Genomic DNA, 26,869 nt, shown 5'->3' on the forward strand with positions numbered 1-26,869 from the left:
ACTGCTCGGGTGAGAGGTTGATAGTGAAAATATAATTTAACAAGCAAATAAACCTAGAATTTTATATGTATTAAAAATGTACACAGTCATACCTACGTAACAATACACAATGAGGGAACAGTAAAACCATGTAATAATTGAATTTGAGGGCGAAACTCACTTGGATCCATCCTAATTTAATTCCGATAGCCGGCGTCGGTGACTTGGTGTCGCGCTTCGTGTCCCTCTCGTCCTGTGAACAAGGCAAATCGTTTAGCTCCTTTAGTGTCAATTTAGCGTCAATTACACCAACCCAGGGGTTCCCAATCTTTTTCAACATGCGGCGCAGTTACAAGTTTAGTATTTTGCAACGGCGCCCTTGTAAATTTAAAATCACGGTCGAAAAAGAGTGACACGACGCTATATTATTTACCGATGCGAGCGCTCAAATAGGTACCCGCGAATATTTGTGGTTTCGGATAATGATAGAACTCACGGCGCCCCTCTTTACTTTCTACGGCGCACCAGGGCGCCGCGGCGCACACTTTGGGAACCCCTGCACCAACCCATTAGAAAAGAGTTTATTCCAAAATTTGTCTATAAGTAGAATATAAACGAGCATTAAAACAGACACAACTTTTGGATCACTTATTGACCTTATTGTTGTGTCCATGTCAATGGAGGGGATTGCACTTCCTTCTTCCTTGCGTTGTTCCGGAATTTGGCCACGGCTCATGGGAGCCTGGGGTCCGCTTCGCAACTAATCTCGAGAATTGACGTAGGCACTAGTTTTTACGAAAGCGACGCCATCTGACCTTTCAACCCAGAGGGTAAACTAGGCCTTATTGGGATTAGTCCGGTTTCCTCGCGATGTTTTCCTTCACCGAAAAGCGACTGGTGACTATCAAATGGTATTTCGTACATAAGTTCCGAAAAACTCATTGGTATGAGCCAGGGTTTGAGCCCGCGACCTCCGTATTGCAAGTCGCACGCTCTTGCCGCTAGGCCACCAGCGCTTCAATGGAGGGGATTGCACATTAAGTTGATCGGGCCAACAGCTTAATTTCTATTATGAAAAAGAGTAGCGGAACCTTTACCACAGGATTGCGCTTTCCCATGCATCGTAAATCATCAGAACAGGTCAATAGATTTTATCAAATGGACTGTACCGCTGTTATCATTGCAAACATGTTCCGGCACGTGCCGGCACTATAATAAGTTCTGATGACTGACAGGTGGCAGTTCCTATTCTGTGATACATAACGGCATGCCCGTCTACTGTAAAGAAGTAAAAATATAAAGCCCGGATAGAACAAATAGTGCGTATACTCTTTTCAATTTTATCTGGAACCCTGGAAGTAATAAGGTAGGCACTTTTGTGAACTGGACGCACATATAATACGTTTTCCAGCAAAGAATCGGTTACTGTAGATTTATTACGTGGCACATGTTTTTGCATTGTACTGCATCGGTGTCGAATCGGTCTAGTCATAGACTCATATTTACACAATTGTCGTATTAGGCGTGCTCAGCATTACAAGAGAATTTTACGTTAAATATTGTGAAGTTGAAATAAGTAGGAATATTGATTTTTTAAATGAGTAAATATTTCGTGTCAATACGCAAAGTAGGAAATCAAGACACATTTATTCTTGAATCCTAAATCCGCAAAGACTCTATAGGTATAAGTGATGACTTCCATATGTCAATTTTAGGATTAGGTATTTTCAGGATTGCTAGAATTCTAACTTGTTTTCGCAAAGGTTTAAATATTCATCTGGCGCTGAAAATTAGGCAAACGAGACAAAAGGAAAATTACCCTTACCGTGGACATATTTTAATTATTACCTATTAAAATAACTAAGGTCGTCTCTACATAGAGTTGACAGGCGACAGTGCCAGCAGTGCTTGAAGCCATCATTATCAAATTATTTTATAGGTAATTGGGTTTTATAGGTAACTACTAGCTGACATATCTGACAGACATGAACTTGACTACGGTGTTGTATTGTAGCTCTCAAAAGCCGACACCTGTAAAGTATAGCAACACTCATGTTGATATAATTATAGCATCGACGAGACGAGAAGAGCGTACTCCCTGGCGTGCATACCACCCTATTTAGTTTTGATAAGGTCTGTCTACATGGTTGCTTAGTGCAAGCATATTATGGGTGCTTTTAACAGTGAATCGTGAAATGAAAGGATTTCTTATAGGTACTCATCAGATTGACAAGATCCTTATTTTGGTCTGCAGCTTTTTAAAAGTATCTAAGTACTTTTTGTGTTTGAGATATTTTGGTACTACAATAAGAAAATGTATTGTAATAGCGGTATTTATACATATACATATGAGAAGCTATGTAAACTGCATAGGTAGGTATTTTAATAGGCGGAAACAAAATCTTAAGTAATCAATTAGGAAGTACCTAAGTGTATCTAATTACGAGCACGGATTTATTTTGTAATTCATATAATTATGCTATCGTCCGGCGGTCCTGGTCTGGGTCCGGTCTCAAAACCAGCGCCGGGCATCTTGGACCAGTAATACGAGCTGAGACTGGAACTCTTTGCCTAATACATTTCTACTTTGTTTGATTTCTATAAATTAATAATAGTTTTGTTTTCTCTATGAAGTACTTATATAATTTTTAATTTTCTTATGTACCTGTATTTAATATGTGGCAATAAAACAATACTTATTCTTAACAGTTTTGAATGATTGTCGGTTAGTTTCACTACACTTCAATCCCCGTTACCCGTGAACAAGATGCATGTAACTGCGTCGAAATATCGGGAGCTCAATAAAAACAATATAAAAGGTAATCACGGTTTATATCCCGGTCGATTTAAGTGTAGCAATACTTATTCTTATTGTTAAGAAGCAGGATCAGTGGTAAGGAGAATTTGAAGCTCAACAATCAGAGGTACTCGGTGTAATGTGAGGTGCCATCACATGATTATTTACGGTGTATCTATCCATCTGTTTACTTGGTGAGAGCAAATACTGCAAACGTGTTTGAAGGGCAGTTTAAAATGGCATCCTGTTTATTTACAGAATATTGATGACCGTAGGATTATATGAATTACTAAAAATTACGACCTGGCTAGTAATTAACTAATAAATAATGTTTGAAACATGTTGAATTGTGTCACAACAAAAAAAAAATTGTCGATTTATCTATATCCGACCGTAACCCGATCGAATATATATATATACGTGATCGTCCATACAAAAAGAGAAATCGTATTTCACTTCTAAATATTTTCCATTCTCCATTATTTTTAGTGTGTTATAGACAAGATGAAAAACGAGGTTTTTATTAAAGCTAAACCTATATGACTATATATATAATGTATATATATGCTGAAGCGATCGACATAAAAATTCAAAGATTTAGTTAGTGGAAAACGTTTTCTCCCGAAATTAAATTTCTTTAAAAAAATACCGTTATTTCCTCTGAAAGCTTAATATGGTATACTTTAAGAGTTCGCAGCTTATAAGCTTTGTTCTCCATACAAACGTAGTTACGCCCTCATTTTAAAACGAATAGCTAGATTGCTCTGAAACTTTGTATTAACAACAGGATAAGGTATATCTTTGCCTGTAATTAGTTTATGTAGCTTCAGATACTATAGTTAAAAACCGGACAAATGCGAGTTCATTTTATTCGCGCACCGAGGGTTCCATACAAACTTCGAATTATGTCGTATAACTATAAAGGCAAAAGACTTTTGATCAGAAGTACCTACTAAGTATAAAGTACTAAGTATAAAAAAGGTGTATTTAATGTAATCTCATACAAATTTCAAGCCTAATAAACACACGTAAAGTTGGTAAAATTGCAAAGTGAATTCGGAGATGTTTTTTGTTAATTAAAAAAAGTTATCAAGATATATGGCAAGAGATACTTCCAATGTGTCTGGGTTAGCGTTGTTCATTACTATTCCACAAATCGATGGCTTAAGTAGTTCTCGAGATATTTAGCGATGTGACAGACAGACGGACGGATGGACAGAGTCGCACCTTAAGGGTTCCTTTTGTACCTTTTTGGTACGGAACCCTAAAAATATAGCAAATATATTTTTTTCATATAAAATTAGTTTTTGCTCTATATTGTTTGTTTTATAAGCTGGAGCTGTATAAACTAATTACCTATAGGCATAGCTATCTATCTGTATATACAATATACCTTATGTTATTGTATGTGCATAATTTTATTATAATTCAACACGTAGTTTTAAAATGAGAACGAAACTCCGTTTGGGAAGGTGAAATTCGGCCGAGCTTGCTGCGAACTCTTAATGTTATCAATATTCATATTCATGCTAGTTCATTTAATTCTGTATTTATTTAACGCGTTTGCTCTCGTGCACGTATATTAAATGGCAGGGTCGCAGAAACAAATACATTTTGAATCAAAAAACAAATGTGACAATTTTCTATTGACTTTGACTCATGAACGCAAATGGGCAAACGACGTAAAAATAACACTTCAAACTTTGAATCAAAAAGTCAATGGGAAATGATATCATTTGTAAACGGGTTAATGATTCAGAGGCAGAGTAGTTTTGCTGGGGGCAACCGGATCGAACCGGTGTAGGCTGCTGCGGGGCGGCGCGCGCCGCTCACTCGGGCAGGGTCTGTTCGCAACACGAGCCATCGCGTTCATGGCTGACAACTCTGACCAGTATTGAGGTATGGACTCTGTCCAGTATATACATTTATCCGCATGCTGCTTACCTATACGTATACATATACAGAGATCGAGGAAGCTTGTTGCTCATGTCCTGTGCTTCTTGTTAAAGGTATACTCAGCTATTTAAGGCGTGGGTGCGTAGACAAGATGCCAATCGTTCACGCTCCGTAGCGTAGCGTATGTTATCTACATATTCGTGCGACAAAGACAGTTGCGTTTCGTTCGCTACGGAGCGTTAACGATTGGCTTCTTGTCTATGCACCCTCCATCATCAAGTGTCAAATCTTGGAAGCTAAATTTGACCCACTTCCTGATTTCCGATTGAGCAGAAAATTTGCATACATATGTAACTCGGGTGACAATGCAATATTATGAATATTATGGTACCATCGAGCTGATCTTATGTTGGAGACAGGAGGTGGCCATAGGAACTTTGTAAGGAAACAACGTGTAATTGTGTTTGGGGTTTTTAGAATTGTCTTGATTAGTCATCTGTGGTAAGAAGAATACAGTCAGCGATAAAAGCTCGTACCAAAAATGATTTAAGCTTAGAATAAATTTAAAAGTGGAAAAATTACTGTCTTGGGTGAGACTTAAACTCACGGCCTCTGGATCGATACTCCAGCGCTCTGCTATATGTGCCACCAAGACCTCATCCATAGGCGGACATTTTTTCCACCATATGGGTCTAAGGGACCCTAGCGACATCTATCGTAATAATGTTACACTTCGACGGCTAGAGTTCCAAGTCATATTGGAAATTCACCAGTAACGATGTCGTGCTACCCATACTAAATTAATTTTTAACAAGCAGAAACGTCTGCGAACGATGCTATTGAGCTTAGAATAAATTTAAAAATGTTTTTTTTTTGCCAAAAAACTTATTATTTATTATTTTCCGCACATTCCTCATTGTGACTGACATCTGTATATACAATTTATAGATTCTTCATACCCACATACACTCCACTAGTTTTAAATGAGGTAGGTGGTGTGTGCTCCTACTGGCATTCCTTTATAAATGCAAATGCTTTATTATTTTAGGTAAATAAAGTTTGATTATAATGCGTTCCTTTACAATTATTAAATAATTAGATTAAATAGAAGAGTAGATATCAACGTAATTTATAAATTGCTTTAGACGGGTAAGGAACCAATCTATCTTAATTGTGCTACCTATTAAATAAGTACTTTTGATAATTATCTATCGATAGTGCTCTAAGTAGACCACTTTCGACGGCCTCACCTGTCAGACAGGCAGGAGCAAAATTTGTCATCGAATTTTATTGACAGAGTCATAATATATTACAATCAGCGGTAGCAGCATGGTTCCATTTTTATCACTTGTCACTATGCCTATCACTTTCGCGCTTACATACTTGTTAGAACGTGACAGGCATGGTGACAAATGATAAAGAGCCAAGCATCTGTAGGGACAGTTATATGTAGAATTTATGTATGTCGTGACCATTTATAATTTATATAGAAATTGTGGCGATGTTTTTTGAAAACTGTTAAGATTTGTTTACATATATTAATTACAAAGGCGTGTATTCGTTATACACTTATGACTTACTTACTACTATTGTTGTGACAAAGCTTGTGACCCCTGTGAGTAAACCATTGTCACAACCCCACACACACACGAAGACCGTACCTACCGACTAATTCTGCACAATTTGACCAGTAGGTAAAAGTTTGATCTCCAATAGTCCTAATCCTATTATCCCGAAAAAAAAAACTTTTCTATACCTAAGACGATCTTCGTCGCAAAGTGTACAAGTGGTTCATCATTCGGACTTTGTTGTTGATTAGGACCAAATAAGTACTTGGTTTTGTTAGTTTGCTTGAGGCTCTAAATGATAGTCTAGACGCGATTGATTTATTTAGTATAAATTTCATTTTGACACTTGGAGAGACTTTACACCTCCAAATCTTATTATTATTTATTTACAATAACAATATACAAAATGGATATATACAGATGATTACTATGACTAGCTTATATCTAAAATAGGCCCTTGAGGCATTGTACCAAAGAATGCTGGCGACATTTCCTCGTTGTATCGCAATACTGATACGTTGTGCGAGGAAGCCGCCAGCTCTTCGGTCGCCAGCTACGTCAACCAGACGTTTCGCGATTTCTCCAAAAAACTTGTGCGTGCTGGGACCCCATGGACCTAGAGTTTCAACGCCAAATCTTATAAGTATTAGTACTCTGACATTGGGGACCCCCATCCCCATTGTCAGATTACATCCCCAGATTTAATTGTATTTTTAACTATAAAGACTAATCATCTGTGTTGTATTGTAGTAATTATTTATTTTAAGATTATTATAATGTAATGTTTACCCAGGTATTGGCCGTTGTATTTATAAATGTTTTTATGTATTTTTCATGTCACTATATGATGTTACTATACTGCCGCTCATGACAAACCAAGTACCGACCGACTACGGTCAAAAATCAACAACAAAGTCCGAATGATGGACTACTAGTACACTTTTTTTTTTTTTTTTTTTTTTTTTTAACATGGCTATACTGTTTGGCCGCGCCTGGGGCCAGTAACAGCTTGTGGTGTGAGTGGGGTCAGGGACGGGGCCTGAGGGGCCGCGACACTGCCCTACTAGTACACTTTGAGACGAAGATCGTTTTATAGAAAAAAAAACATTTTTTTGTTTCGATGACATGGCTTTATTGGAAATAAAAGGCAAGATACAATATTACGTTTTACGTTTTTATATGAATTTCAGCGAGTTAGTAAAAAAGCTAGTTTTCACTATAAGTCTGTATCTTTAGGTATTTAAAAAAAGGTAAACAAAATCTACCCTCAAATGGCTCCTTAAGGCAGTTGAAGGTTGATGAAAACATTACATGATCAAATAAAGTAGGTTTAAAGTCAGGTCGTTCGGTCCTTTACCTTTTTTTAAATACCTAAAGATACAGACTATATATATTCTTTTAATTCCATAATTATTTAAGTAAATGTTACAGTTAATTTTGAAACAATGTCAAGTAATGCAGAATTATTATAAAAAAAAAAAAAATATACAATATAAATGATCCAAAGTTATAGTTTTCCCCTAATTAGGGTTCCATAGCCAAATGGTAAAAAACGGAACTCTTATAGATTCGTCATGTCCGTCTGTCTGTCCGTTTATGTCACAGCCACTTTTTTCCGAAACTATAAGAACTATACTGTTCAAACTTGGTAAGTAGATGTATTATATGAACCGCATTAAGATTTTCACACAAAAATAGAAAAAAAAAACAATAAATTTTGGGGGTTCCCCATGCTTAGAACTGAAACTCAAAAATGTTTTTTTCATCAAACCCATACGTGTGGGGTATCTATGGATAGGCCTTCAAAAATGATATTGAGGTTTCTAATATCATTTTTTTCTAAACTGAATAGTTTGCGCGAGAGACACTTCCAAAGTGGTAAAATGTGTGTCCCCCTGTAACTTCTAAAATAAGAGAATGATAAAACTAAAAAAATATATGATGTACATTACCATGCAAACTTTCACCGAAAATTGGTTTGAACGAGATCTAGTAAGTAGTTTTTCTTTAATACGTCATAAAATTAAAAAAAAAAAATTCATCTAACCCATACGTGTGGGTTATCTATGGATAGGTCTTCAAAAATGATATTGAGGTTTCTAATATCATTTTTTTTCTAAACTGAATAGTTTGCACGAGAGACACTTCCAAAATGATAAAATGTGTGCCCCCCCCCCCTGTTACTTCTAAAATAACAGAATGATAAAACTAAAAAATATATATGATATACATTAGCATGCAAACTTCCACCGAAAATTGGTTTGAACGAGATCTAGTAAGTAGTTTTTTTAATACGTCATAAATGGTACGGAACCCTTCATGGGCGAGTCCGACTCGCACTTAGCCGCTTTTTTATTTTCTTATGTACTGCTATTACAAGTATACTGCACAGGCACACAACTGTATGTCCATAGCGGTCATAATATATGTTACTTATAAACAGAACATAGCTGCAATGACTAGCATCAGTTAAGCATTTAGATTTATGGCCTTTGCCATGCATAAATGTTGCTTAACGACTTTTTAATCATAGAAAATGTGTCGTATGATACCCGGAATTGCTAATAACACTCTTTAGGGACGGGAAGCCACAATTTTCAACTGTCCGTAATCGACACTGAAGCAAGGTTGAGTAAACAAGAATTATACCACTATCATGTTTTTAAAAACTTGCAAAATATCCAAAAAATTGAAGATTACAAACCAGTGATTAATGTGGTTATGTCTAATTAACATTTTAGCTCCAATGTAAAGTTGCTCATAAAGTAATCATGTCATACAGTCAAGTGTAAAAATATGGGTCTACACACCTTACTCAAAAATATGTCCCATAGCATCATATTCCAGTGTAATAAGCGCGTACCATATTTATGAGACGATTCTCTCGATACATATTTTTGCAGCTGACTGTACTTAGGTACTCGAAATGAGGTCGAAATGCAGATACTTAGTCAAGTCCAAGTCATGACACTTACTAGATCTGCCGAAGTATTAAATAAGTATAAAAATATATTAAAATTTGTATTTTGTATCTTAATAATGATTATTTGCCACAAGGCAATTGGCTAAGCACGCTGTAGTTCTCAATTCTTGGCAGCGCTTCCCTCGTGAGCTGCGCTAGAGATCGCTTTACGATACCATCCGGCATCGGCATATATATATAGTAAAATGCAGCTATGTCTCTGGTTGACTGTGTGACTACAGCGGTGAAAATCCATGTGAAAATGTAAGGAAAAAAAATTGGCAGAGACTTACCTCTTCAGTAATGAGATGATCCCCGTGTAGCTCACCCAAGCTCGGCCTCTTAAGCGCCCTTTTTGAATTCCTGTAGTTCTCCATTCTTGGCAACGCTTCCCTCGTGAGCTGCGCCAAAGATCGCTTCCGACGCCATCCGGCATCATGTAGCCATGTGTCTGGTTGGCTATTAGGTGCGACCACAGCAACTCCACGTTCAGCCGTCTCCGCTGAGGATCGCAGGGGTCGAGAGATGATGCTAGCTCCCATGTGGATGCCATTCTTCTTTGACTCCGGCTCCACGGTCGATACTGTAAATCTAGGACTGGAAAAAGTCTAATTTGTAATGTTGGTGAGATTGTTTTATCTGGATGAGGGAAAAGTCTAATAAGATTTAAGATTCAAAAACTCAAAATTACATTAAAATCAAATGTACAGAATTAAAAAAAAAACTTTCTGACAAATTAGAAATAAAGTAATAAAGGGTAATAGGATGATTAGATACCTGTTTTCTTCCATTTTGACTGTTTGAATAGTCTCTTTCGCCGGTGGACTATCGACAAGGCGTTATGTACGTATTAAGGGCGTACAGTTTGAAGATCTCAGTAGCAGCCTTGTGCAACCACATAGTTCGTTGATCCCTTAACCTGCAAATAATAATTAAGGAAAATAAACACACCCGTAAAAATATAATTAAAAGTTCATTACTTTAATTGTCTCTTCATTGTGATCTGAATCAGGTATCACTCATAAGGTCATACACTCAAAACCATCAATACACGATACACGTCCTATTTTACCAATATCCCCTTTTTAGTTAAGTTAGGTATGAAAGTGTTTCGTTGTCCCAGGTCAAAGCTATGTCAGAAGCTCTAGGTATTTATGTGGTACTAACACTAGTTATTAGGTACGTGGCTTAGGTAAACTAACAAAATCTATGGATTGTAAAGATCTGAAATTAATGATAATTGAACTTAATTTAATATGCGAATGTACAAATAGAGTTCAGTAGCTTATCGGGGTGTACCATTTTCTTTACACGATTGAATTAGATTCGAGAGACCAAATTAGGTAAGATAACTTCGGGGAATTCCCGTCACAATACTCACAGTTGAGTTTCAGTATTATTTTAATATCCAAAAACAAAGAAATAAACAAACATAATAAAACTTACTAAGTACTTAAACAAAAGATAAAAAAATTGGCCCAAATCGCCGTCAGTGGGCAAGGTGCCTAGAAGGCTGGCCATATTTCCCCGCTTTATGACGATATATAGATAAATAGATAGATAAACCATTTATTCGCTTGCCACAATACACACAACTAAACAAAAAAATAATACAAACAATAGTAACACCAAAATAAAAATTAAATAAAGATCAAAAAGCATCAATAAAAGGTAATGTGTACTGTGTGCGTTGCAGCAAAACAAAAGGGTTCTGGCTCAGTAATACGCTCACTCTTTCGGGTGAAGCACTGATAATTCTGCTAGAACCCAGATCACGAACGATTCACGATATTTATACGCTGTGCGAAATATTTTTTTTTCAGTTGAGTTTAGTTAAGTAAATAAAAATACGTGCAAACTCCGTTTAATTAGATGCGCCACCAAAGTTTTTATTGATTGGTACTTTTCGTTGTTTTTATGGGATAATTCCTTATCAAGGTCAACATTTAACAAAGTAGTCAAACAACATTTAAGTAGTTTGATATTGCGATGTCACGGTCATGGTCATGGTTTTCATACACGTAGTTCATTGATCGTGGTGACTAGAGAAACTCGTGTAAGGAATTCGGGTTTATTGTCTAGGTATATGCTTCTGCTCATAGGTGTAATTTTTCGGGTACCTTTACGGGGTACTTTACGCGAATCACGTGCCTTTTAATACGGTGCGTTTATCTAGGAAGAAAATGAACAGAGCCTAGTAAAGAACCTACTTTCATTGAAATGGCTGTTCTTGTAAACATTTAAATGTAAACTGTGAGTAACGAATGAAAACATAATAAGTATTTCTAATCGTTTGTTATTCGAATTCGCCATGCTTGATGACAAGGCTTTACGTTATAATAAAAAATATTTAACCAGCTGTTTAAAAGAAAAAACATTCTAAACTCCAGCTTAATTTCAAAGCCATACATTTGATTTCCTTTATAATTGAGTATTCTTTTTATTTTTACAAGCTTTTATTTAACTTGTCGTGTTATTAATTATGTAAATTTATTGGTTGTGTGAGTCAAATCTTGGAAGTTAAATTTGACCCACTTTCCGATTTCCGATTAAGCTGAAAATTTGCATACATATGTAAGTCGGGTGACAATGCAATATTATTGTACCATCGAGCTGATCTGATGATTTAGATAGGAGGTGGCCATATGAACTCTGGGATGAAATAACGCAACCTAATTCTGTTTGAGGTTTTTAGAATTGTCTCAATGAGTATTATTTGCTTATGGTGAGAAAAGTACAGTTAGCGATAAAAGCTTGTACCAAAAAATATTTTTTATCCAAAAACTTATTGTACATACACCCCGCGATTAAAACTGCGCTTCATTTTCTATTAAAACAGTAATTCCGAGAATACAACATTGAACACGTGGCCATATATTAATTCCCTGCGATTGGCGCAAATAATCGCATACCACCTTCATACCTCAAACTACGTCATTTTAAATGAATAACTGAAGGTGACATCCATTGTACATACAATTTTCCTAACATGTACATTAAAATAATACTTAATTGCCACAACAATGGACGAAACGCTGCATAAAAGTGAAACATGTGTAATAAATCTACGACTTCCTGGGGCAATTTCTACTACAAAGCGTTGATGGCTGCAATAACTGTAAATATATGTTTAATACTAGTAAAATGCGACATACATTATATGTATAGTTGCATATAATATCAGGTGGAGAAAATATACTTCCCAATGGACAGGTGTAAAATAATTTTTATCCTCAACTTATTATGTTCTATAGAGCATACTTGCCTAAAGGAATTTTAGTGTTTCTGAATGACTTTTTGCCTGGATACCACCAAATAACAGCGAAATCGTGGGCTTCAAAAAATCAAAGATTTTTCTAAATAACAATGGCTATTTTAAAATGAAGTTACTGCATTTGTTTTTATGTAGAGTTTTAAATTTGAATCATGCTGATGATTTCGGCTCAATTTACCCTAACGCTATAGCCAAAGCGTATTTTCCCGCTGGAGTGTGAAAGCTCGAAGGCTCTCGAGGCGGTTATCGCCGGTTATCGGCGGTCAAGCCTCAGCAGGGCTATTATGGTCGATTTTATAAATGATATGGCTGTATAAATGATAATATAACTAACATTTTATCCAGTTTTTATTGATTTGACGTCTTTTCCACTTTTGACAGCGATAGATGTTAAATGATTTACTGCATAACATGGTCGGTGGATAATTTGTCATTTGTCTAAATTTCTGACTTAAACTTAGTTGATAAGTGGATAAGTTAAATGATATAAATGACACTTGTCTAGATTTATATCGTTTTATAGCATTTATACCGTTTTGTCTACTTTTGACAGCGATAGACGGTAAATGGCAACGTTTGTTGAATAATTAAATATATAGTCGAGTTTTGACGGCTAGACTTTGATTATTTTATCCTAGTGCTCACTGGGTCACGATAAGTGCTCTTGTGCTATATAAATGGTGCAAAATACAAATTTTTGGAGTTAAATATCAGTAAGTATCTGTGTTTTCATTATATATACAATCAAACTCATTTATTTACATATAACATTATCAATACATTTTTCAGGGATGGCAAGATATCATTTCTTATCTATCAGTAAGTAGGTGCAACAAATGCAATCGCTATACATAATTTTTGGCAAACCGCGAGTTCTCAGTTCCGGGCGAAAAACTATTGAAGGAAAACTATAGCGAACTCTGCCGTATACTAAATCATCCACATCGCAATGGAATGCGGTGCAACGCCAGTGTGAAGACCGCCTTACGTTAATTTCACTCAATAGGCACAGTCCGTACCACAAGTAACTCATCGTGTGAAGTGTTGGAAATGATCTACACGCTTAATTTTGAACACCTTACACGCTTCACTACATTTGCCTGTCTTTCAAACCTTAAAACGTGCCTTCAAATCTAAGCGAGCAATGATTCCCCATTTGCTATGTATGAATTGTAGACACAACTTATCATTAAGCCAACTATTTATTAAAAGACGTCTTAATTAAACACAATAAGAATCTATTTTGCAAACTCTTAAATCATGGATAACTTTTAACTATCAATGTCAAATGTGGATAAGTGGTAATATGTCATTTAACCAACTATTCATTAAAATACGCTTTAAGTATACTTGTTTACAATTTATTTTTCAAAAGCACAAACCATGGATAATTTTTAACTGTTAATGTCATATGAAGATAAGTGGTAGAATGTGATTTAATCATCTATTCTTTAAAATACGCCTTAAGGCATAGAGTTTAAAATTCATTTTTCAAAACCTCAAAATATGTCGCGCTATCATTAGTCAATTATAGGTTACCCTCGCGACTTTATACCGAATTAAGTCACTTATCAGATAATCGCCAATCCAAGCATTAAATGATTAATGATATAATGACAAAACCATCATAGGCCGGCTGGTCACAGATTCACACTTAATAGACGCGCCATGTGACGAGACGAGAGACTAGATATATAACAACGTTGCGCATGATCCTTGGCAGGGTGGCTAGCCAAGGTGGCAATCGCTACGACAACGAAACGCTTTGTATTTCTCTATCACTCTTCTATAAGTTCAATTTTAGTGCAACAGTGACAGTTGCGTTTCGTTTGACATGTTGGCTACGCCGGGGTGATTTCAGAAATTTTTGAATGGAAATTATATTAAAATATATATTTACAATTAACGATACTTATTCCAAATACTTTTGTAGAGTAGCGTGTCTGTTTTCATATTCGATTTTTAATATGATAGAGCTGCAGAAGGTCATATATAAAAACTAATTCGTATGTGCATGAGACTTTTTGCTCTATATAGCAAGGTTTGTAGTCTAGAAAACAGCTTAGTAACTATACATATACAAAATATACTTACGTCTTATTATTTAACACTTGTACGGCTTTTTTCTAAAGCTTGGCAAAAAAGTTCAAGTTTTTATGCACGGTAAAGCTACCTACGCTACGTTTATAACGGTGGGGAACTTCGCGTGACCGCTGTGTTTGCGTGTGGGACCAATAATACGAGTACAGCTTTAAATATGCAGCTCCGTAGATTCTGCTCTCTGCATTTCGATCTGCAACTTTCTACTTTAGGTCGTAAATTCGTAAAATATGAGCTCGTAGGTGCCTACCTAACAAAAATATATTGAAGACGATAAAACATACGTATCAGCCATAGACAACTTTACAATTGCAAATAAAGAGTATTCTATCTTTAAAAATACTTTCCATAAAATCAATAGGTATCCTGGAAGGAAATGGGCACTACATTTGAATTGAAAAGTGGACGTCCTATCCTCTTAGAGACGTGGTACCTACTTAAGACTTGTGTCTATAACATAACTTACTACTGACAACTGATTAGTATGTCAACAGCTCAAACTTGAGTATGTCCGTGTGCTTCGTTCACACCTTCCAACACGTGAGCTTACTCGTAAACAGTGGCCCTTCAGTTTGTTCAATTAGATCACGAGAGTGCTAGAGACGTCATCATCATTACCATCTATAGTTGTGTACGTGTCTATGTCTTAGATACATATAGATAGTTTGATTTGGTCATCACTGGGGCTGTACTTACCACAAGCTAAGCGGCGTCGTTAAAAATATAGCGAAATTCCTAAAAAAGAGACGGACCATATTGCTAACTTTAGCATTCTACTGTTCTATGCTTTCATTACTTGTTTAATACTTGTATAAGTTTTGTACTTGGTATAAGTTTAGTTTAAATATTTTTTTATATAGCAACGTATTTTGTGGTTGCCTGATAATTTTTATGTGGCAGCTCTCTCTCTCTCTCTCTTCTTTCTCGATCCGAACTAACGACACGTCCCGCGATAACTTTTATGATTTTATTTTATTTAAAACTCAATACAAGTTCATTTAAAAATCATTCATTTTGTAATCTCCATGCGCAATTAGTCCTTCAAGAAGGATCTGAACCAGCGACCTATGGATACTTAAGGAATAGCTTGATTTTTGTCCGCCGAGTGGTTTGGGTGAAAGGTGAAATATCGACTAAACTTGAATCAATCGAGTTAGTCAACTGCCTTGCCAATTGCCATACCTAGATGTATACGTTGGAACTGCGTCCGAGAAATTGAATAAGCATTGATCTTGGCTAAGAAGCCGCTCAACATAAACTTAAATTGAAAACTCTTCATGACCTTATAGGTACTGACGCCATCAGATATATCAGCGAAGCTAAGGTATTTATAATCGCTTAGGTCTTGTTCAGACATTTGTGAACACCGTGCCCACCGTAGCCATCTTTAGTCCTGCTTTTAAAAACGAGTTTCATATTTAGTTTGATCTCACCGTTTAGCGATCTCGCACATATCTGCTAGGAAACAACCTTATTTGTAATAGTTTATCAACTTCCAAAACGGTTACCTTAGCCAAATATGTAAATTTGGCCTTCCCCGCCACACCCCTAAATATTGGACGAGAAGGCCTTACCATTAACGAGAGTAGGTGTCTGTTGATTAAATCTTTACGCAATTTCGTCCTCGGAAACGCAAATTATATTGTAATTCTGCCAGCTGTTTGTCGGAATGGGAAATTATCTATGGTATTTAATTTGTATTCAGTACTACGCTACGTATGTTGACCTTAAACGAGGTAGAACATCGCTAGAAAAGCTATTGAATTACTTAAGTAATTCAATAGCTCACCTTAGTGCACATTTTTTGGGATTTTAGCTACAAACATACACACCCTATATGGCTTTATTTTTAAGAGTTTCTATGTTCACTTTTGATTGAATTGATTGTTTGAATTGAAAACATTGGAACGTAACGAGTTACTGAAAACTAATGTTTAGAAAAAATCTATGGAATGACTGGTCAGGATTGCGGTAATAAATTGATATAAAATATATAAAAATATCTTGGTGAAACATGTCTTTGTACTTATATATATATGTCTTTGTACTTTACATAGAGGTAGAAATTACGTGAGCTGACTTAGAGTGCACGTCAACTTATATTAACTTATTTCCTTAGGTACCTTACGTGTGCATAGAAAATCAAAAATATTTTCTAGTATCAAAACTATACTTCCTACTACACAAAGTCCAAGAATTCTCCGTTTTTTGAATTTCCCGCCAAAATATTGTGTAATATTTCAGTAGCTAAATAAATGTTTCATCTAACTTCCTTGATTTCCCTTACAAAAAATACAATTATGTTTTGATGTGATATAACAATCAAGTATTGTCTATGACAAGTCAAAATCTTCCTTTTAATACGAAAAGTAGTTTAAGTAGGTACCTACTTATTGTCCGTTTTATTAGCATCAGAAAGAAGGTAAGCGATTTTGACGTGTCTTTTTATTGAAAAACATTTTTGAAAAAAAAAACACGGCAAATTTGTAACAATTATAATTCATACGAGTATACGATCATTTACATTATTTGCTTTCATAAATAATAGTTACTGATTTTTAAAAAGCGTTTTTCAATAAAAATACATATTAAGATTGTTTACTTTCTTTCTAATTAAAAAAATGTTAATTAAAAAAATTCCGGAGGTTAACGGCATAAATTCATTATGATGCCGATGAGTCATTACAGTCATTAGGCATGTTTTCATTTCCGAATACCGTCAGGTGACAACCAAAGCTCATAATTACTAACATAAGATAAGAGCCATATTGAACCGAACTAGTACCAAATCAGTTTTTTTTTTTTGCAATTAAGTAGTGAGTTTTGGTTGTCATCTGACGATATCACTATTACTATATGTTTAAAGTAGGTACGTATTGTCTTATCAATCACCAGACCGTTAAAAGGCAGAACATTTAAAAAGTCGGTCGATGGCTTGGGCTTCTACATTGTTGTTTCCTCCCTACTTTGTAACGTTTCAGTGACTAGTTGAAGTAAAATTACCGTTTGCATTGTATTAAACATTTTCACACATATTCCCAGCTATAACCCGTCCCGCGACATTCCAACGCAAGGGTTTTCTGCATTAAATCGTCTTTGCTCTAGCGTAGCTAATTAGAAACATTTCGTATTCTTATGTCAGAGTTTATTCATCCCTGATACAGTCACGTCTGAGAATATCGATACGAACAAAGTCCCAAAAACATGTATATGTATACACTAACTTATTGCCCATATATTAAGATGTATACATATTTTTGGCACTTAGTCGTCCATATCTATATTTTCAGATGTGTCCGTACAATTTGATCTAATAATGCTTTGGCCCCTGCCAATGTTTGACTGGCCTTTGGCAGTTATACATAATATATGTAGTTTAAGGTCACAGACAAGAGTGTTTAAGGTAAATAGGGTTATAATAAGCTCTTGGCATTAAATCATTTTTGGTAAAAGCTTTTATCGCTGACTGTAACTTACCACAAACAACTAATACTCATCGAGACAATTCCAAAAACTCCAAACACAATTAGGATGATTTTTTCATCACAGAATTCCTATAGCCACCTCCTGTCTCCATCATCAGATCAGCTCGATGGTACAAATTTTAAGCTAATTCGGACATCAGGAAGTGGGTCAAAGCAAGCTTCCAAGATTTGACCCACGCCAACGTACATACATACTAACAGGGCAAATTAAATAAAAGCTTGTAAAAGGTAGGTACCTAAAGCTCGCAGAAACTAAGCATTCTTAGACGTGTAAAGTGTAAAAAAACGTAAGGCCTTGTCCATTGCTTTATCGCTAAGTTCAATAAAGTGCGCCTACAAAACCACCATCTGTAGTTCCCTTCCCTCCAGTTTGTTTAGGGATTGGCATAACTCCATAGTTTACAAAACGAACACGAGCGTGGTGTCTAATGTGTTTACGTACTTTTGCATAAGGCATCGAACACATAGAGCGGTTCGGTATGTACTAAAATTTTAAGCGTCACTTCATACGTCATTCATATTCTCTAACTTTTGCACGTGTTTGGCCTAATGTCCAGTGTCTCGCTTATTGTGAGAGGAGTGAGTGATGTTGATGTACTCATACGAGTAAATTATGAATGCTTTCTTCTTCTTTCTAATGACAGATTGTATTAATATAATTGTATAATATTCTATTGTTGTTAATGATGTCATTTAGATTCTATAAATATATGTAATTGATTATTAGCAAGTGTAATTGATATACTGCAACCGTTCTTGTAGGAATAAATAAATAAATAAATAATATAATGCCAATAAGCGCGGAGCGCGTGTTTTTTTAAAACATGCACGATTATGACATAGTGATAATAGAACGTAGTGATTATAATAATATGCTCTTTGGACATAGTTTTACTTATTGTTTCTTTATATTTGAAATAAACTGACGTTTACGGACGCGTATCTATTTGATATCGTTACTTTAATTAATTACCGACCAACTGGAATTTAATATAATTAGAATTCATTTTCGTCCATACAATTGAATGTCATTTTTATTTTACGACCGGTCTGGCCTTATGGGTAGTGAACCTGCCTATGAAGCCGATAGTCCTGGCTTCGAATCCCGGTAAGGGCATTAATTTGTGTGATGAGTCTTGGGCGTTTTATACGTATTTAGGTATTATATATTATGTATTTCGTTGTCTGAGTGCCCACAACACAAGCCTTCTTGAGCTTACCGGGGCACTTAGTCAATTTGTGTAGGAATGACCCTATAATATTTATTTTATTTAATATGTATCTATGTATGCAATACCACTTTGTTCTGAGCCTAAATAAGAATCGCGTAATGCTATGCCACTTCCTATTCCACATTACAGCGTAAACAAGGAACCGATTTTTGAATTTCGATCGCTCGCTTTCATGTTCTCCCTTTAATGCTATTTCCAATACTAGACATTTAAATTCCACTAATAGAATTGAAAACGAGTGGTCAATACCACTAGATTACTAATTTCTATCGCTCGTACTTCAAAAATAACATTGCGTAGTTTTCCATAGATTTTCGAGTGTCGAAATCGAGCGCTCAAAATTAAAAAATCGGGCCCCAGATCAATGTTTAAGAGGAAAGAATAGCTTTGCTATCCTAACGAAATAACGGTACTTTTTCTATCTATGAAATTTCCATTTCAGGAGAAAACGGTTTCCACTAACTAAATTTTAACAAATCGCTTTGATTTTGATGTCTATCGCTTCAGCATAATATATTCTTAGGTTTATAGGTTTTGGGCCCAATTCGAAGAATGATTAAGAGATGCTTAAGATCTTGGAAAGAGATTGAAAATATCGATAACTAAACGATATGTCAAAATTGACGTTTATTTCGATTCTTCTGTGATCTCAATAAGATATTTCTAACGTCAAAGTGACATTGGTTGCCCGACTCGTGCTGCTTCTGTCAATTATAGGACATACAAACGATATCTAATTGAGAACTTATCTAAACCAGAGCTTATCGTTATCTTATCTTTTCCGTATTTCATTCTTCGAATAGGGCCGTTTGCTTAAAAAAAATATTATTGCTAATTTTGAAAACAAAAAACCTATAAACCTAGTTTTCATTGTGTTAATAACATACTTAAAGAATCATGGAGGATGGAAAATATTTAGTAGTGGAATAGTTATTTGTACAACAAGAGAGCAAAGTTTGATATTTCTTCGAGTGCTTGTTTTGAGTCCCGTGCAAGCGAAAGATTCTATAATAGATTCACGAGCGTAGCGAGTGAATCTAACTTAGAATCTTGAGCGTAGACTCAAAAGCGCACGAGATGTAAATAACTTTGATCTCGTGTAGTACACAAAATTTTTCACGTCAGTCAGCCATCAAAAAATACAACCTGAAAAAATGTAATCCAGACGGACGGATCACTATTTCACTCATGTTTTCTCAAGTTATTCTAACAATTAACTTTAATTATCGCAATAAAACAAAACGAAAGAAATTTCAATAAAATAATACGAAAATAATGAATTAACGAACATCAATTGACAGTTCAATCGACAACTTTTTTTTGTAAAAAAAAAACTTTGTAAGATCCGGTCCGAATTGCGGATGCTACTATTTGTCAACTATAGTAGAGATCGTTAAAAGTAGTTAAGTAGAATTATTTACTGCGTAACAATTGCGTAAATTTGTATAAGTTCATTGTGTTGATTGTATAATAAAATAAGTAAAATATGGTGTTTTTATTGAATTTTAAACTTTTATTTCGTTAATTAATTATTACGAATGAAGACTCGTAGGGTGTTTTGGAACGATGCGGTCTGATTTATTTCGGGGGTCTATTATAAACCGTCAATATACCGTTGAATTACGTATGCACTTTTTTTGTCTCTTTCTTTTTGCTAATGGCATGAAAGGGATAAAGACAATAGAATCCAAATATTTCGAACTTGTATTAGGCCCCGCACGTTGAAATGACATTCGAATCTAAAGGTCACGTGAATGTTATTTTGTCTCACTCGGTGAGCAAAATGCGATTTTGCTCACTGTTTTTAAGCAGCAAATTATCCTTGTTCGAGCTGCTGACGTGAAAAAACATTTTCTCTTTTTAAATTTTAAACTTTTATTTCATTAATTAATTATTACGAATGAAGACTCGTAGGGTGTTTTGGAACGATGCGGTCTGACTTATTTCGGGGGTCTATTATAAACCGTCAATATACCGTTGAATTACGTATGCACTTTTTTTGTCTCTTTCGTTTTGCTAATGACATGAAAGGGATAAAGACAATAGAATCCAAATATTTCGAACTTGTATTAGGCCCCGCACCTGTATGCAACTAACAAAACTAACTATGTAATGGAATCTAAGGTAACTAATTTAACCATCTTCCAAGGATCGTAGCGTCATGAAAATTGGCAGCTGTATGTAGTTCTGATGACAATACAATAATATGGTACTGTCGAACTGATCTGATGATGGAGCCGGAAGATATGAACTGGAACTTCATGATGGAACATCGTATCATAGCTGTGTTTGGATTTGTTAGAAAAGTCTTTTAATGAAGTTTGACCACGATTAGGTTTTAAGGTCTGATGATGAAGCCAGAAGATAGGCACAGGAATTCCATGATGGAATATCGTATCATAGTCGTGTTTGCACTTGTGAGAAAGGTCACGTAATGGACTTTGAACATGAAAGCGTGTTTTTCTAGTGATTTTTAAACTATTAATTTATTGTAAGGACGGGTACGTGGTATACTGATATACTGCCCTCTTAGAAAGGGCTAAGCTAGCTACTAGCTTTTGGGTGAAAGAAAGCATAGTGAGGAATGCAGGTTTGCATACACTTGCGAAGAAATTTGAAGGTGTATGTGAAGATTGTGAAGTCCTCAATTCGTCTTGGACTGGCATGGGGACTATAGCCTAAGCCATCTCGCGCATGAGAAAAGGCCTGTGCCCAGCAGTGAAACGTATATAGGCTGAATAATTATTGAAATGAAATGAAAAATCTTTGTTTTCAGGCAACTATGGGCCCATAGATAAAAACCATAAAAATAGCATACATACAGTGAAACTTGGTTAAGTGGGACCTGGATAAGTGGGAAACCTCCATAGCTGGGAGTCATGGTGCGGTCCCGATACTTTAGCACTGAATTACCTCTATTAGTGAGACAAAACAGACCACATTTACATCTATAATTGAGACAGAGAGTGTATTTACCTCTTTTACTAAGACTATATTTGTAATAATACTTTTACTCAATAGTTTTTCTAGAATGTTATAGGAATCGACCTCTGTATCTGAGATAACGTCCATCTACGACCTCTTTAACTAGGACTATCTATTCCAGATCATTTCTCGTTTTTTTACTAGTTTTACTTTACCCAAAAATTCCGCATTGTGTCTAAAGGTCTCCAAGTTTTATTTACTCAGTTTAAATAGTTAACACTATAGAAACGAAAGATAAAATCGTGATAAGTAACATGAAAAACCAAAAATTAATTACGATTTATTAAAATGGTGAGACGCAATAAAGCCTGTATCAAATTTAATATGACAAAACCTATCCTTTGTAGAATCATTAAAAATAAATTGAAAAAAATGTTTAAATAGACTTACAAGTTCACTCAATGTTCTGAAGGATATTTTACCTTATTTTTATTGTTAAAGATTACAACTCATACATGATGTTTACAAAATAACTTACTATCTCTAACCACCTCTATAACTGAAATAACTTCTGTTTCCACCTCTACTAATGGAACCCTCTGTAAATGAGACAGGAATTTATTTATACCTGGCTAACTGAGACCCTGGGTAAGTGGTCTCCCTCTTTAAGTGAGACAAATTGGCAGATCCCTTGAAGTCTCTGTTATCCAGGTTTCACTGTATTATAAAATATATCTTAAGAACTAAAAGACACACTATGGCTGCGATGCATTTTGCAATTCCACTGTGTCAGGGAGTCGGCCGCGGAACCGCCGAAACTAGACACCCTTCGGACAAAACTCCTCGTTTGTGAAGGTCGCTAGACGTTCAGTCGGAACGCTCACCACAAAAGAATTGAAAATCCAACTTCGCGACCCTCAGGGTGAATCCGGACTTACTCGCACATACTTTACGACGTCCTCGACTTTCGTAAGGTTATTTGTTTTGTGAGGCGTGCGTGGGGCCGAAGCCAACAGCGCAGAGGCCCTATTGTTATAGTCTTATCTATTGGATAAAAGAATAGCACTTAGCAAGTGTTTATTTTTGGTCTAACACGTAAATAAGTACCTATATGAAGATAAGCGTTCCTTCTTTGGCGAGATGTTATGTTAGAGCGGAATAAGGATATTCATGATATTCAATGTGATTATTTCACACTATTCAATGTTATTGTAATGGAAATTGCGAATCTGTCCTAACGAATCTTCATAATACCTTGGCAGTATAAAAGAAAACGACAAGTGTTTAATAGCGTAGGTACATTTAAGTACAGCAGACAGCACAAGTAATTTATTGTTGTAAGAGCACGTGAATGGTGACTATTACCTTAATGATCTCATCTTCGTGTTCAGTAGCGGTTAACTCTAAAAATATCTACATCATTTTGAACTTTATTTTTATGAAACAAGTTTCGCAACGTCGATACGAGTGTGTGATGGTCGGCAAACATTTGATTATAAGTGAAATATTTAAGGGGGCATATACCACAAACGTGATTTTTTTTGCCGTTTTTATAGATAATGGTACGGAACCCTTAGCGCGAGGCCGACTCGCAATTGACCGGTTTATTATTATTATAAGACATTTTTTTTTTTGATATTTTTTTTAATCCTGCAAGCTATCTTTGACATTTAGCTGGAGGTCGTGCGTGGTGCGATATCCTTTGATACGCCCATCAATTTAAAAAAAGATCTTATATATATTTTAGATAATAAATCTATTTATTGACAATAACAATATACATAATGGATATATACAGATGAATACTATAACTAGCTTATATCTAAAAGAGGCCCTTGAGGCATTGTACCAAGGATGCTGGCGGCATTTCCTCGTTGTATCGCAATACTGATACGTTGTGCGAGGAAGCCGCCAGCTCTTCGGTCACCAGTTACGTCAACCAGACGTTTCGCGATTTCTCCAAAAAACTTGTGCGCGCTGGGACCCCATGGACCTAGAGTTTCAACGCCAAAAGGTACAAAATGGTACTCTCTACCGAGGCTCTTATATTTATTACGTTTCAAAATTTCGGCGCTTTCCGCCGCTGCGCCCGCTTTTACATTAGTCCGTTGGAGGTGGGACGGTGCCAGTGTGTCTACGCAGGTAGCATCCCACACTAACATCCGTCCCAAGCTCCAAGGAACCAAGGACACCCCATCAGGCCTCTTGCCATCATCCCTGATAATGCCAGTTGGCTCAAGAAGAGCAGGCACATTGATGGTGGCAAGAGATCGACGGATTATGTCATTAAGCGACGCATGTCTTGAAAAACGACCTGCACTTTTTTGACAAGATAATCCGTGGTGTCCCAGTCGGTCCACGTCCGTGCCACAAGAGCATATATGTGGCGTACATACCGAAACCCCGAGTCGCAAACCAGTCGCCAGTCTTAGGGAGGTCGGATCCAAGAAAGTACCAGTATTAGGTGAAGGATGGGCATGTAGCCAGTAGCCGGCTTCCCGGGCTCCGACCGCCAAAAGTCTCGCGTGATCTGGACCCGTACAGTTGTTTAGAAGAGTATTGTAAGTTAAATCACAGTAAATATTATCCCAGCTCCTTTGTGATTTTGGGTTGTCTGGAAATTGTTTGCCCGGGCAAGCAATTTTAAAAGCATTTTTAGCATCCTCAAAGCCCGTAATCTCATAGTTTGTGGGCAAAGCCCTTAAGATATTTCCTATGAGACCAGACGTGCTATTAATGGATGCCAAAAAGGCTGGGGAAGCCACACTGGAAATTTTGCGAATTCCTAAACCTCCGAACCGAATAGGGAGGGACGCTTGAGACCAGGAAGGCTCACTCAGCTGAATGTTTAGAATCGTCTCTATACTAATTTTGATCAAATCGTCTATAGGCGACAATAAATTTTGATGTTTCCAAAAAGGACAGCAGCGGAGCACATATGTAAATTTAGGGACAAAAAGACAGAATTTCAGAATCACAAGAGCATAATGAGGGCTAATTTCGAGTAAACTATTCGTGTGACTTTTGAATTTAGATATAGAGTTAGAAACATAATCAGGAAAAGATTCTTCAAATATAGGAGAACCCAGGAGGCAAAGAGAATCCTTGTCTACCAATTTTATATTAGGAGCCAGATCGTCAAATTTGGGTTTTAAGTCGGTCAAAGTACAAGAAGATTTGTGAATAAAGAGTTCGCATTTGCTGAAATTCAAATCTAAACCAATATTTTCGAAACTGCTCCTAACAAAAGACAAATCAGAGAGCACAGTATTCACGTCGCCTCCTAGGGTTCCGTCGTCTAAGTACCAGACGTTGAATTTTTAGATTAAGATCTTGAGGTGCTCTTCTCTTCAGCCTTGTAAAAGTTGTATTAGGTAGTTCCTTCATCAGGTTTCTCGCGAGTAAGTTTGGGTGGTTCTCCATTCTTTTACTATATTTGTCTAAGGTGTCTGACACCTCTTGGTTTATTGTTTTGATTTGGAGATCTCGATGTAAATTCTCGTTTTTGATGTAGGTACCATGGGGCTTTAGACATATGAACGAAAAATACGTTTCATACAAATGTTTAAATGCTCCCAACTCTTAAAATAATTAAACATTAAAAAAAAATCAAACGAAGCGGGCATATCTACCTACCTGTGGTTTATCTTCATCAAATTGCATTAAAATTTAAAGTTATATTAATATCCAGGAAAGAAAATGAGGACTAGGTATTACTTTTGTATGAAAGGGCGATTTCGCGCGGGTTTTTTCTTTCATCATAACGTATTTCCTTGTTTCACGTTTTTTCCTCAACCCCTAATTGCCTATTCATCGTTTCGTATATTTCAGTAAGCACTTAAGAAACCCGTTCATCATATTCGGAATAACAAGGTTCAACAGGTGCACGTTCAGTGGGCAACAATAAGCAAAGGTATACAAATACGAATCGTAATTCCGAGGTATACGTTCTAAAATGTATCCACGACGAAGCTGACCTGTTGATAGGAGGAGGGCGAGGCACGGGGTCGCAGGACGCAGTAGCCACTGTATTAACAGTAGGCTAAAGCTTGTAAAAGTATTTAAAGGGAAGCAGATTCTTGTACCGAAAGCATTTTAGGTAAGTATCTTTATACATTTTTTCACTACACCAACTGGGAAGGCACAACATGTTACCTGGTAGAATTGACTTTTAAATGATGATTTTGAATGATATTTTTTTTATTACGTTCATTTGGATTTGATTTGGTTTGATTTTTTTGGTATTTCATAGTTAGTATTTTCCTCGCGTTGTTGTGGTAGAAAATTTTGTGTTTCACTCGGAGTAACTCGCAAAGCTGAAGATGCCACTACTCGAACCACTCGCTACGTTCGTGGTTCAATTTTAGATTCTTTAGCATGCTTGGGTATCAATATTAGTATTTGTAAAATAATTACAAATTCATTCATATCCGCAACACAGGATTCGTCGGGAGGGCACAGAGGAGGGAGGGAGGAAGGGAGGTATGAAATGGTACTAAAATTAATTTACTTGACCGTATGAAAATTAATATGTTAAGCTATCTTTAATTAATATGTTAAGCTCTCCTTTTAAGATAAATCGACCCGTCACATGTGATGAAAGCCGCCTTTATTACAGAAAATATGTGTGATGTGGGCGGGCGGGACACCG

At 36.1% G+C, this 26,869-nt stretch overlaps 1 protein-coding gene across 1 annotated transcript in view; it reads right to left on the reverse strand.

Annotated features, from left to right (window-relative positions):
- LOC133527139 (bumetanide-sensitive sodium-(potassium)-chloride cotransporter) overlaps nucleotides 1-26,869 on the reverse strand; it is a 62,957-nt gene that overhangs the window by 24,655 nt on the left and 11,433 nt on the right. The window contains exons 2-4 of the mRNA XM_061864027.1: nucleotides 9,980-10,121; nucleotides 9,496-9,799; nucleotides 161-232 (exon numbers count right to left, since the gene is read on the reverse strand). Of these exons, the coding sequence (XP_061720011.1) occupies nucleotides 161-232; nucleotides 9,496-9,799; nucleotides 9,980-9,993 (390 nt within the window). The 5' untranslated portion in view covers nucleotides 9,994-10,121. The remainder of the gene's footprint in view (nucleotides 1-160; nucleotides 233-9,495; nucleotides 9,800-9,979; nucleotides 10,122-26,869) is intronic.

Source organism: Cydia pomonella, chromosome 17 (assembly GCF_033807575.1).
Source record: "Cydia pomonella isolate Wapato2018A chromosome 17, ilCydPomo1, whole genome shotgun sequence".
NCBI lineage: Eukaryota > Metazoa > Arthropoda > Insecta > Lepidoptera > Tortricidae > Cydia > Cydia pomonella.